General features: G+C 36.8%; 2 protein-coding genes and 1 non-coding gene across 3 annotated transcripts; 2 read left to right on the top strand and 1 right to left on the bottom strand.

Moving 5' to 3' along the window:
- Positions 1-244: 244 nt before the first annotated feature.
- Positions 245-2,408, top strand: CBG04627 (the record flags this gene model as incomplete). Its single annotated transcript, XM_002637790.1, has 8 exons — positions 245-340; positions 753-1,019; positions 1,065-1,148; positions 1,197-1,368; positions 1,424-1,557; positions 1,603-1,835; positions 2,109-2,267; positions 2,321-2,408. The coding sequence occupies 8 exons, from the start codon at positions 245-247 to the stop codon at positions 2,406-2,408; spliced, it is 1,233 nt and encodes a 410-aa protein (XP_002637836.1).
- CBG28182 lies at positions 385-456 on the top strand. Its single transcript has one exon. It is a non-coding gene (tRNA).
- Positions 2,409-3,192: 784 nt separating the features above from the next.
- Positions 3,193-7,021, bottom strand: Cbr-unc-39 (the record flags this gene model as incomplete). The annotated part of the gene is made up of 4 exons (XM_045238129.1): positions 3,193-3,369; positions 3,418-3,767; positions 6,552-6,681; positions 6,731-7,021. The coding sequence occupies 4 exons, from the start codon at positions 7,019-7,021 to the stop codon at positions 3,193-3,195; spliced, it is 948 nt and encodes a 315-aa protein (XP_045092727.1).
- Positions 7,022-12,196: the final 5,175 nt, after the last annotated feature.

Below are 12,196 nucleotides of genomic sequence, written 5' to 3' on the forward strand. Positions count from 1 at the left end.
TTTCAATTCTCCCTTTTTCTTGTCATTATACGTACTCGAAAATGCCATTTTTCTAGAAGCCACATTATCTTTTAGAACTTAAAACTCTGTGTTTCGATCTTTCAATAACCTATTCTATGCACATGAATTTCTGATCGTTTTAGTGTCTTTCTTACCTCCTACCCTTTTGATTTAGTGTTTATAAAGGGCTTCCCAACACAAACTACATTTATTTGCTTTTTTGAGATTCAAGACACACTCCAAAATGAACGAAACTGATGGCAATTGGATGGTCCTTAATGCATCTCCCAAATGCGAATATCGAGCGTCCGGACAATCAGAGTTTACTCTTTGGCTTGATGTGAGTCTCCTTCTTCTATTGCAATGGTGTCCTCTGTCCACCGCGGTTCCATGGTGTAGTGGTTAGCACTCAGGACTCTGAATCCTGCGACCCGAGTTCAAATCTCGGTGGGACCTATTGCGTTTTTTGTTTTTCTAACGCTTATTCGTCATCTAATTGCTTTTCTTATCTGTCATCCGGATATTTTGGATATTTTTGTTGGCCTCTAATCTTATTAGGACCCAGCAGATTATGATGTAGACTAATAACTTCTGGTTTTCCAGACTATTCCAAATTTAGGGAATCTTTTGACATGATCTAATCCCATGTTTCTAGAAATGTGACGTCTTTTTGAAGAATGCATGCTTCGAGTACAATTGTACTGGGACGCTAAATTTCTAGATTTAAAAAAATTCTAAAAACCTGGATTCAGGGACCAATAACAATTTCCGCTGCAATTTTCTCTGCTATCGGCACAGTCTACGCTATTGGATTTCTGCGAAATGGACATCTCAACAGAAGAATGTCTGCAGCTCTCTACACGTTATGTCTCATGGATTTTATGCTTATGATGACTACAGTACTCTTTCTAAGCATTGAACCTCTCAGTATTCTTCTCTGGGGATCCAATGTGTTCTATAAGCACCAAGGAATGATTCTAGTACTTTATGGAATCCGAAACAGTTTTGCAATGGCTTCGGTGAGCCTCGGAAATGAAAATAATGATTCTTATTTCATTTTGCAGCCGATGCTTGTTTGCTACATCACATACATCCGATATCGAGTTGTCAATAATCCACTTAAATTTGCATCGAATTATAGTCGATCGGTGAGCAATTACACAAAATAGGATATTTTCTAGTTTTTAATCTTACAGAGAAAATCAATATCTGCCGGAAAAATGAGCACAGTTCAGCAGCCATCAACAGAATCTGCAAAGTTTACGATATCATTCCCTGCAGAGATGTTTTATGATTTCCATTCGAGAAGTAGTGCTGGAAAAATGAGAGCAAACTTTCGAAGATTCTTCAAACCATTTCTAGTTCCAAGTGAGCAAATATTTTTCTACATTGTTCTGGAATTTCCATATTCCCTGATTTTCAGTTCTTCTGGTGATCATCTGCTTCGTGACACACGCAACTTCCTATTTCGAATTCTTTCTAATCTCTTGTTTCGACGAATACTATCGAACCGAAACCAAAATGCTCCAAGCTGCTCCGTTAAGACTCACAGACTGGGTAAACCTTTAGTTTTTTTTTTCAAATTAATTTTTAAATTTCCAGTACGTCCAGCTAAAACTCGCTCTAACTATGACAACTGAGACATTGGGTCCAATGATTTTCATCTCAACTTTATCAGTATTCACAGAGTATAAAATGCATATAAATGTAAAGGAGAGAAGACGGCTGTTCGAGAGTCAAAAGAGGAGTAGAGACACTTTGGTTACCGAAGAATTGAAGGACAAAGCTTCCAAAGCATTGGCTGTGTTCATTGTGGTCAAATTTTTGATTTTGAGGTGAGAAACTACAGAGCGTAAAACCTGTAATAGAAGGGTCCCACTCATTGTCAAGTTTGAGTTTATTTCTCTTGGCTCCCATGCAAGACATCAAAAATGTGTAAACTGATGAAATGTTTGTGATATTATGATAAAACGTTTCTCCGTTGACACATTTTTGATATCTGGCACAGGAATTGAGATAACTGAGCTCAAACTTAACAGTATGGGCCCCTTCTATTGCAGGTTTTACGGTATTTTGAAGGTTCATTTCAAATGATTTCCCTTTTTCAGAACCCTTCCCACTCTGATCGATCTCTATGAGGTCTTTATGGAAACTGACAGACATTTTGGTTCATTTATGACAATCGTGATTCGTATATCTGACTTTTTGGTGATCCTAAACTCTGCCACCAACACCTTGGCATATTTTGGAAAAGTTCGATTCGAAAAGTGAGTGTATTTTTGGGGGACGGACGATTCTAAAAAGTCCTCTCGATTTTGAGGTGTTTCAGATGGCTGGAACGTCGGATTCGATGTCGAATTGTCAAGAAAGAGGCCAAGGAGATTCTGAATACTTCACTCACTGGATAGAGATACCATCTACTGGATTATGATCTCGCTTTATTTTTGTTATTTTTTTGTTACAAAGCTTTATCCTTCTCGGTTTTTTTTAATCGGGTTATTTAAGTGAATCTGTTTGTTGAATCTAATGATTTTTTCGAAAAGAATATTAACATAATTTTCTGGATTAGTAAAACAATTAAAATTCGAATTTCCTAAATCTCCAAATTTCAAAATTCTAGAATTTTGATATTCTAAAAGAATATTTCGAAAATTCTATAATTATAAACGAAATGCCAAAACTATAAATTTCCAAAAATTCTGACTTTCCGACTTTCTGAAAATTTTCGAAATCTCAAAAATATAAAACTCTGGAATTACAAAACTCTGAAATTGAACAGTTGGGATCTTTTGAAACTTCTAAATCTCAAAGTTTCGAAACATCCAAATTCCTTTAATTCAAAATTCTTAAATGTCTAAATTAAGAATTTCCAAGCACTCATAAAACACATATTTGATACAGTATACTATAATTTTCAGACATCCTTCGTTGTCTACTTATTCTCATCTGAAAATAATTAAAATTTTCTAACTTTTGACTGGTTTTATTGAATCTTTAAAATCTAGTAAAAAGAGATTTTATTCTGAAAATAGCTCATAACATGAAAAATCTTAAAAATCGCTTGTCTGATAAATTCTTGGATTAGATACTTTATTTATCAAAAAAGAGATCAAATTAACACAAGAGAGAGGAAAGATGTTATTACAGAACTACAGGGAGAACTTTAAAAATTTGCAGAAGAAGATTAGAAAATCAGTTATCAAAAAACATGTTGACATTCATATTGAATGGTACAGCAGTCAGATTGAATCGTTGTGCATCGACGAGTGGTGGAAACTCATTGCCTCCGTTGGAACTCGCCGAGCTGGATGGAGGAGATCCGTTGTCGGTTTTGTCACGTTGACGACGATTTTTGAACCAGTTGGAGATCTGAAATTTTGAAACTTGAATATGTGGAGAGATTCTCAAAGTGCATACCTGAACAACTTTCAATCCGGTGGCTCTGGAAATTTCCCTTTTCTGCTCTTGATTTGGATACTGATTGACATCATTGAAGAACTTTTTCAGGTATTTTCGACTGGAATCCTTGAAACTGTACACTGTCTCCTCACCATCCCAAATAGTCTTCGGTGGTGGAAACTTTCTTCTCAATCTGTATTTCTCTACTGGATTCAACTCTTTTCCTCTCTTCAATTGACTCTCTTTGTATCTGGCATAGTGCCAAATTTCCTGAAGATCCGCAAAGAATGTGGCATGGAAGTGACGAGTTGAAAGAAGATGAAAGAGTCGTTCAAAGTCATTCGAATGGTACAGTGCGTAGGTGTAGGCTGAAATTGGAGATACTATAGAATGGGGAAGGGCGGGTACTAAAAAGGGAGAACGCAATAAATTGTATCGAATTTGAGGAGGGGAGGAAATGACGCAATCGTATGAGGGTGATGATCTTGCGTTGATATTCATGGGAGGTGTTGCGTGATTGAAATTTAGAAATGGGCTCATTCAATGGGGGAGTCAATGCACGAGAAATCTAATACAAATTTGAAGACGCAATAGGCCACAGGGAATTCAAAAAATCCAAAGTCCATAATCTTATAGAAAAGTATACAGGGTGGCTAATAAGTATGTGGTTTTTCGTTTTGGAGTGCCCTGGAAAAAAATTGGCTTATGACATTCGAACTAAGTTCATTTTCTGATAATATAGGAGCAATTGAATAATTATTTTAGTACATGATCGGAGTTGAATGCTTCTGCTTTGATACAGGCCTTCAGACGCTCCACGAAAAAGTCACCGTGCGCCGCAGGTAGTTGTCGTCTGTTTTATCCCATAACGTGAGATGTGTTCGCTTAAGCAAGTTGAAAGTTGGGCTAGAACAAGCCATGCTCTTGCTTTCCATATACCCCAAAAATGAAAATTCAGCGGGTTGAGATCCGGTTGAGATCCGGTTGAACTCCTTCTCCCAGTCTCGCGTAAAACAAGCTTCGGTCCCCGATTTTGGTGAATTTGGAGCTTTGCGGCGGTGTCGAATATTGTTTCATAGTAAATTGTTTCTGGCCAACATGACTAGCAACTCAGGGAAATTGAACACCCTTCAAAACCATATTTTGGTAGGTGTCCGAGTTGATCTTCACGTGTTTGTCAATGAAGATCAGTGGAGCTCTACCTTTAGTTGTCAACCATGCTCAGACCAGATTTTGGGAAAAATCCTTTATATGCCGAAAACGGTGAGGGAATCTCGAGTTATCTTTTAACATCATTTGCCAATTTTTCTGGCTTTTTGGAAGCTACTAAGTTGTGAAAATCTTCTCATAGGTCCATATGACGTAGAGGCGGCGCACCTACATATCGTTCTTTTCTGGAGGATCCAACAGATACTAGAAATGTTCAATAAAGGAAATTTTTTATTTTTTAGTTGCTCATTGACACATTCTTCTGTTTTAAACTGCTTGGCGATTTCCTGAGCTGACCGACGCTGACTGTCCAACATTATCGTATTCTCAGTGTTAACGCTTAAAAATTTTAGCACTATGGGAATAAGCTTGCATAGAAAAAGTATAAACAAAAAGTGATGACAATTGGTTCTGGAGACCTCTTGTATATGTCTCCTGCTTTCGGAATCCATCGAAAGTTGTCAAAAATCGCACTTGGCACGGTGCCAGGGACTCGCGCAAAAAAAAAACTACAAACTTATTAGCCACCCTGCATAAACTTAACTTATTTAAATTGAAAATTATCGACTTTGGAAATCTAAAAAGTATACCGACTACCTCTCATATAAGCCCACCCGAATCGTCAATTTTGAGTCTATAAATCTCGGTTCCTGTCAAAGATTCAAAAAGTTGTCAACTGATAAATTGTTTATTATAATATCTGCAAAGATTTTTTAGTTGACACATTTTAGATATCTTGCAAAATAATTGATTTCAGTTGAAAATGGTCAAGTTTGAAGTTCCAAAAAAAAAAATAAAGTAGATTTTATGGAATAAGACTGTGAATTTTAAGTTCTACCAAACAAAAATATAACTTCATGTGCCAAAATATTTTGAAAAAGAAATGTGTTCAAAGCCTTAATATTTTCAAAGAGGCATATCTCATTTGGAAGAGTTTTCACAAAAAAGTTGTAAAACACAAAATTAAAGCTCTATTTTTGCTTACTAAGGAATGGTGTAAATCGGGTATGGAGTTGTGACACATGACCTATATCATTGGAAAGCTGAGAAAAAAGTTATTTACGAATATGGTTTCACAATTTGCTATAGAGGCGGCAGCTCCGAGAAAATTAGCTCTGAAGCTCTAAATTTACTACTCTTTTCCTCTATTACAATAGAAGTTTGGAGCCGCGTGAACAGTAAATATATAAATCCATTCGAAACAATAGAAAATGCCTATACAAGCGTTCTAAATTTCTATTGAAATTGAGGGAAAGAGTAGTAAATTTATAGCTTTAGAGCTAATTTTTTTTTGAGCAGCCGCCTCTATAACAATTGCTAAAATCTTATTCGTAAATGACTTTTTCTCAGATTTCCAATAATAAAGGTCATGTGGCATAACTCCATACCCGATGCATACCATTCCCTGGTCAGTAAATACGAAAATTTTCAAACTCATCTGATGAAATCGACTATATTTTCGAGTTTCCCAAAGTTGGCTATTTTCCACTAAAACATTTGGAAATGCTAAATTTTTTACTGGTCCTGGCTGGGCACATACCATAATAGAAGCCCACCCAAACCGTCAACCTTGAACTCAATTATTTCGGTTCCTATAAGAAATATCAAAAATTTATCAACTGATAAACTATTGGTGATGTCATGATAAACGTTTTATTAGTTGACCATATTTTTTACAAGAACCGAGATATCTGAGCTCAAAGTTAAGGTGTTGGGTAGGCGTTTATTCAAGTGTTGGTATTAGAGAAATTCAGGTGAGTCGTAATCTTAAGAAAAAAAACACAGAATCACAAAAATATAGATTGAGAAATGATAACAGATCAAGCTTTTACGATATGCAGTCACTTCATAAGATTTTGCAAACACTTGTTCCTAGGAATACATAGATTGCATCACTAGATAAAAAGACGAACTCATCGGCTTGCTGAAAATTCCACACTAACCTACAACAATAGATTCGCTTCCAAAATGATCCAACGCATTTGATCCATACATTTCTTTCATCTGATTAAAAAATGCCACCAACCGTTCACCATCTCTTGCTTGAAATAGGGATGTGCAGATGGCTTCCATCTAAAAAATTGAAAAAAAAATTAATTAAAAATATGTTTAAAGAACTAACCTGATCCAAATTATATTCTGCCATTGGAAAACCGAACGTTGCAATCGACGTCGTCGATGGAGAAGGCGTTGGAATTACAGAAGGAGGTGTCAGAATATGAGACGATGTTGGTGAGTAGGGCGGTACCGATGCTCCAGATGTAAAATGAGAAGATGAGAGAAGGATAGAAGACGTTGAAGGTGTTGATGTTGTTGAAGAGGCAGAAGCCGGGAGGATCGGATACTGGTGTGGCTGTTGTTGTTGATAGCAGTCGAAATATGAAGAGGTGTCGATTAGGTGAGGGTCCGGCATGAAATAGGATGGAGGAGGGGGCAGTAGGTTACTCATAATCTCGGAAACGTTCCCGTGGGGCAAAGGGGCGGAGTCGGAGAAGGCAACAATATTGTGGTACTGTAGACACCTGTAGAGAGCCTAGAAAGGGGGATTAATTATAGGAGGCGTTAGAGAAGAATATGTGGGTGTAAATTGGAGAAGCTGCTCGTTTGAAATATGAATCCTTGTATGAAGCGACACAAGGGAGACAAGAGGATGGTCCAAATTAATTGGATGATGATTTCCGTTTGACTTTTTTCTCTTTTCGAAGGGTTTGTCGTAAAAGAAACAATGACGAATATTCGGGAAGAATGAAGAAGATCCTCCTGAAAACGACCCAGACAAAGTGCACTCAATGGATCTCAGATTACCTCTTCTCTTCGGACTTTTGCCTTTTCATTCAAAACATTTCGACTGCTGAATTTTTCAGCAGCACTGCTTGGGCTCTTTGTCAACGGATTGTGCATAGTTGCGATAGAGTCGGATTACGGTAGAGAGATGATTTTCTTGTTGAAACATTTTTTGGTTTTTTAGGATGGGGAAGTTTTAAAAATGCTCTAAAATTGGAGGAAAGTTTCAATTTCCGAAATCGTCTAGTTTTACAAATTTGATATTTTACAAACTTGATATTACCTCGGTTCTTTTAGACGATATCAAAAAATAATCTACATAAAATGTTTCTGATGTTATGATAAACACTGTATCAGTTGACCAAATTTTGAAATATCTTGAAGAAAATGATAATTGCGCTCAAAATGCACGTATAGGATGGGCTTCTATTAGTGCAATTACAGTAAGATAGAAAACAAATTTGAAAAAGTGTCATTTAAAAATCGGCTCTGAAAATAAATTCTGAAACTTCCGTACATTTCAAAACTTTTCATTTCCTTTTCTGCGCTCTTCTGCCAATTTTCCATTTTTAATCCACAAAAAATACTGTGAAAAATGAAACCTCATCCTTAATACAATTAACTCTTACCGTGTGCCACAATTGATGATAATCATGTTCTCTGGTTTCCGCCCATCTGCTGTCATTCATTTTTTCCAACAATTGATTCGTTACACAAGTGATTCTATTCTATCGTTTTTTTTCTTCTGGGGATGTCGGTGCGAAAAATTGGGTTCTCTGACGAGGTGTACGGTAAGTTAAGTTATTTTGAAATTGCTACTTAACTCCTCCAAAAAATGTAGGTATTTTATATCCGGCTCAATTCTGCTGTCTACGCAACATGCACTACTTGACACCCTGAGTACCGTAAACTATACCCTAAACCCACACAATGAGTCATATGTGTCAAATCTAGTACCCCTATATGGTGCCACGTGGCACTATCCAAGTGCAGGTGTATGGTTAACCAATTTGTGCACTTCTACCGGATACATCTGCTCTCGACACCAATTTAATTGTGGTTTCACCAGCAGTCAACACCTCTCTTATCGTTACTTTTCGATCAGATAACATTATTACAACAGGTGGATTTCTAGTAATAGGTGTCACTAATTGAGGTTGACTTGGGGTTAGAGAGTTGCGTAATTAGGAGGAACCGGGTTTAGAAAAATATGAGGGTTTTCGAAAACCATTCTCCAAAGTTTTGTGATGTTCCATATATACACCATAGCTATGAAAGTCATCAGTATGGTAGAACCTGACTTCTGGGAAAGTTCTTCAGGGAAAGCTCTTCTGGGAAGAACCGCCTATGTGAGCAATTAGTAGAGCAAATAGACAATGGGTGTGAATACATTTTATTCCTTGTGTGGGATCATAAATTTGTTCTTCAGAATATGTTTTTTTTTTTCAATAAGAACAGTTTTGCGATCCGATTTTAACCTTGACTAAACATACCGTAACCACTCTAATAGAATGCTCCCATATCGTCAAATTTGAACCATTCTATTCGAGAAATTACGGTAGTCAGATATAAACTTCCTAACAAAAAACCCTTTATTTTCATTCCCAGGAGCCAATTTTCCCAAAACAAAAACCCTGAGAAACAGTTTTCTTCCATTTTTTATTCAAAATTTGTGCATTCCATTATATCATTTGTTGTTAGTAAAATTTTTTTGTTAGTCATTTTATCATTTGTTGTTAGTAAAACTGATGTTATAATAAACATTTTGTCAGTCGACTACTTTTTGATATATGTTACAGGAACCGAGATAAATTGGCTCAATTTAGAAAGTGTCATTCTATTAGAGTGTCTATGATAACACTAGTTCGACGATATTTTTATCTCTGAAGTAGTCTACAATTTCTATTGATTTTTTAATCCCGACCTCTTTGTTGACCCAGATGTGTCCCTGCTCATCATATATTGTTTACCTACACGAGTGACACCCATATGAGACATGACCCCTCCTTTAGTATCCCCAAATGACCCTAATTTGAACCATCTTGAACTTTTAATATAACCATTTATTACAGCACTTCCTATCTGTCCAGTTTTACAGGTGTTGCTGATAAATTATTTCTTCTGACTCATAACGTATACTTATACCATCTCCTAATGGCCTATTAGCACTTTCCAGCTGTCCCCCATTTCGAACTCTTCAGATGACCCCCCGTTGTTTTGGTGCGCATTTCGGGTTTTCGCGGATTATGGAAATGCTCCGAAAAGGGAGCAAGCGAAAATACGGGACCCCCGGAAAACAAGAATTGGCTTTTTCCTCTCATTTCGAAGGCGTCACTTTGATCCGATAATTGTGACGTGGCGAGGAATACGGTGGTTTTACGGAAGAACAAGAGAGATAGGGAGAGACGAAGATTTATGAGCCCAGTACGTTTTTGAGAAAGTGAAAATGTACGCTTTGAATGAAATATTGGAAATGTGTTGGAAATTGAAAGACAGATAATGGTTTTTTTTTAATTCTTGACGAAATGGATGGATGGATGAGTTGGGAAACTGGTCTTGGTTTCAGCTCAACTATCTCGGTTCATTCGGAAGGTATCAAAAAGTGGTCAACTAATAAATTATTAATCATGATATCACAAACATTTTATTAGTTAAAATTTTTTGATACCTCTTACAGGAACCGAGACAAATGAGCTCCCTTGTATTACTGGTTTAACATTTCTTATTTCTTGTGGTTCCTGAAATGAAGGCATTTTTAGATTTATACTCTTTCTTCAAATATTTTTCTAGAACTTTCCAGATCCTGACCCCCTCTTCCGTCTCAAAATCCAAACGCAACTCTGTGCGCAAAACACGAATAATCCCTTTTTTATCTCTCTGCTATTATCAGCAGCACAGATTAGCACCGGAAAAATGTCTACACATGTCTAGAGGATTTGTTTCTGAATGAACTTTTCAGAGATTAAACTCAGTCTGAAACTCGCGAAATCAAAAGTTTTAAGTGATAGTGGCTGAAAACACTTTTTACAGGAGGAAATTGAGTCACAAAAAAGAGAGGACTTCCGGTTTGAAATCGAAACCTGTCAGTTTTGATAATGTCAATCTGATAGGTTGATAATTGATACAGAGACATTTGGGTTTTATGGGTTGAAAGTTTGAAAAAGAAAATTGGGAAGGCAGAAATTGTGAAATTTGTATTTTGTAAAATTGTTATAGCACCGTACTTCCTTGAATAGAAGCACAAACAAACTGTCAACTTTGAGCTCAATTATCTCAATTCCTATGAAAGGTATCAAAAAGTTGTCGACTGGCAAATTATTTATCATTATATCACCAATATTTTATAAGTTAGCACAATTTTTATACCTTTTACAGAAGTCAAGATAATTGAGCTCAAAGTTGACAGACTGGGCAGGTTTTTATTAGAATAAATAGGCTGGACCAACAGGCTCTATGATGTCTTTTTTAATCATAAAATACTGGTTCAGAGGAGTTTTATACAGTTTTTGAAGTTTTAGTTCTTTCATTTTCTATCTAAAATTCTAATTTTAAAAGCGGTTAAAATTTATTTTCGGTTAAAACATTTTCGGTCAGACTAATAAAACGTCCCACCCCCGTCAATTTTGAGCCCATATATCTCATTTGCTGTGAACTGTATCAACAAATAGTCAACTGATAAAACATTTATCGTAATGTCAAAAATATTTTGTCAGTCGATCACTTTTTGATATATGCTCCGGAAACCGAGATACAAGAGATCAAAGTTGAAAGTTAGGGGGCGCTCTAAAATTTCCTCTTTAAACAAAATTATGACAAGAACACAAAAATTTTTATTAAGGTGTTTCTGATGTTTCAGGAGATCCTCCAAAAAATGATCTTCTGAATTCATAACTTCTATCCTCTCTAGATTCGCCCCCCAGTCTCTCTGAAGTGTTCTCTAACCCTAACGTTCCCTTTCTCTTCCCATACATTCCGGTTCTTCTCCTTCTTTTCCATTATGTTGCGAAGCTGTCTGGCGCGGGCGCCCCTTATCAATTGGCATTTCACATCTCCATCTCTTCTCCTGATAAAATATCTCTCTCTCTCTAAACATTTCGTTGCTTGCACTTTCAGAAGTGCACACCAATTTATGCTTCTCCTTCTTTCTTCGCCTTCCGCCTGCTCCCCCACCGGGTGGCACCAGACGTCTCCCTTTCATATCATTCTTCTCCTCTTTCTCCGTTTTTTCAATCTCCTCCTCCTCCTTATTCTTCTTCCTTCAAACAGCCTCCAAAAGTACATGTCTCTCTCTCTCTCCGTCAGTAGTCATTGGAATTTAAATGATACTTTCACCGAAAAAGTGCATCTCTTTCACTCTGTGAGGTGCCTGGTGCTGATCTGTTCGTTCACACTTTTTTTTCTGTCATTCAATTCTGAACAAGGACACCAACAGCCGAAAGAACGTTGTCCGAAGAGGATGCATGTGCACGGGCGGAGGGAAATAGTATTGCGCCATGTGGAGACGCAGATGTAAGGAACGGAGAGAGGAATTGGGAACGAACCGAACGATTCGAAAAAAGGAGATGGAGGGCGAAAAAGGGAAGTGTGTTCTCATTTTCACTTTCAACTGGCAACCTTCACTTTTTACCGAAAACCTTAATCCACTAGCTTGATCATCTTTTAAATGATTAGAGTGATACCAGATAGTTGTAATAAAGAAAGTTGAGGTTGCTTACGTATATACGGAAAACTGGATAAAAGACAAGTATAGATGATATGTGTGATCAAAAAAAGTGTGAAATAAAAGAGAAAGTGACTAATCCGC

The sequence above is a fragment of the Caenorhabditis briggsae genome, assembly GCF_000004555.2.
Source record: "Caenorhabditis briggsae complete genome, chrV, whole genome shotgun sequence".
NCBI lineage: Eukaryota > Metazoa > Nematoda > Chromadorea > Rhabditida > Rhabditidae > Caenorhabditis > Caenorhabditis briggsae.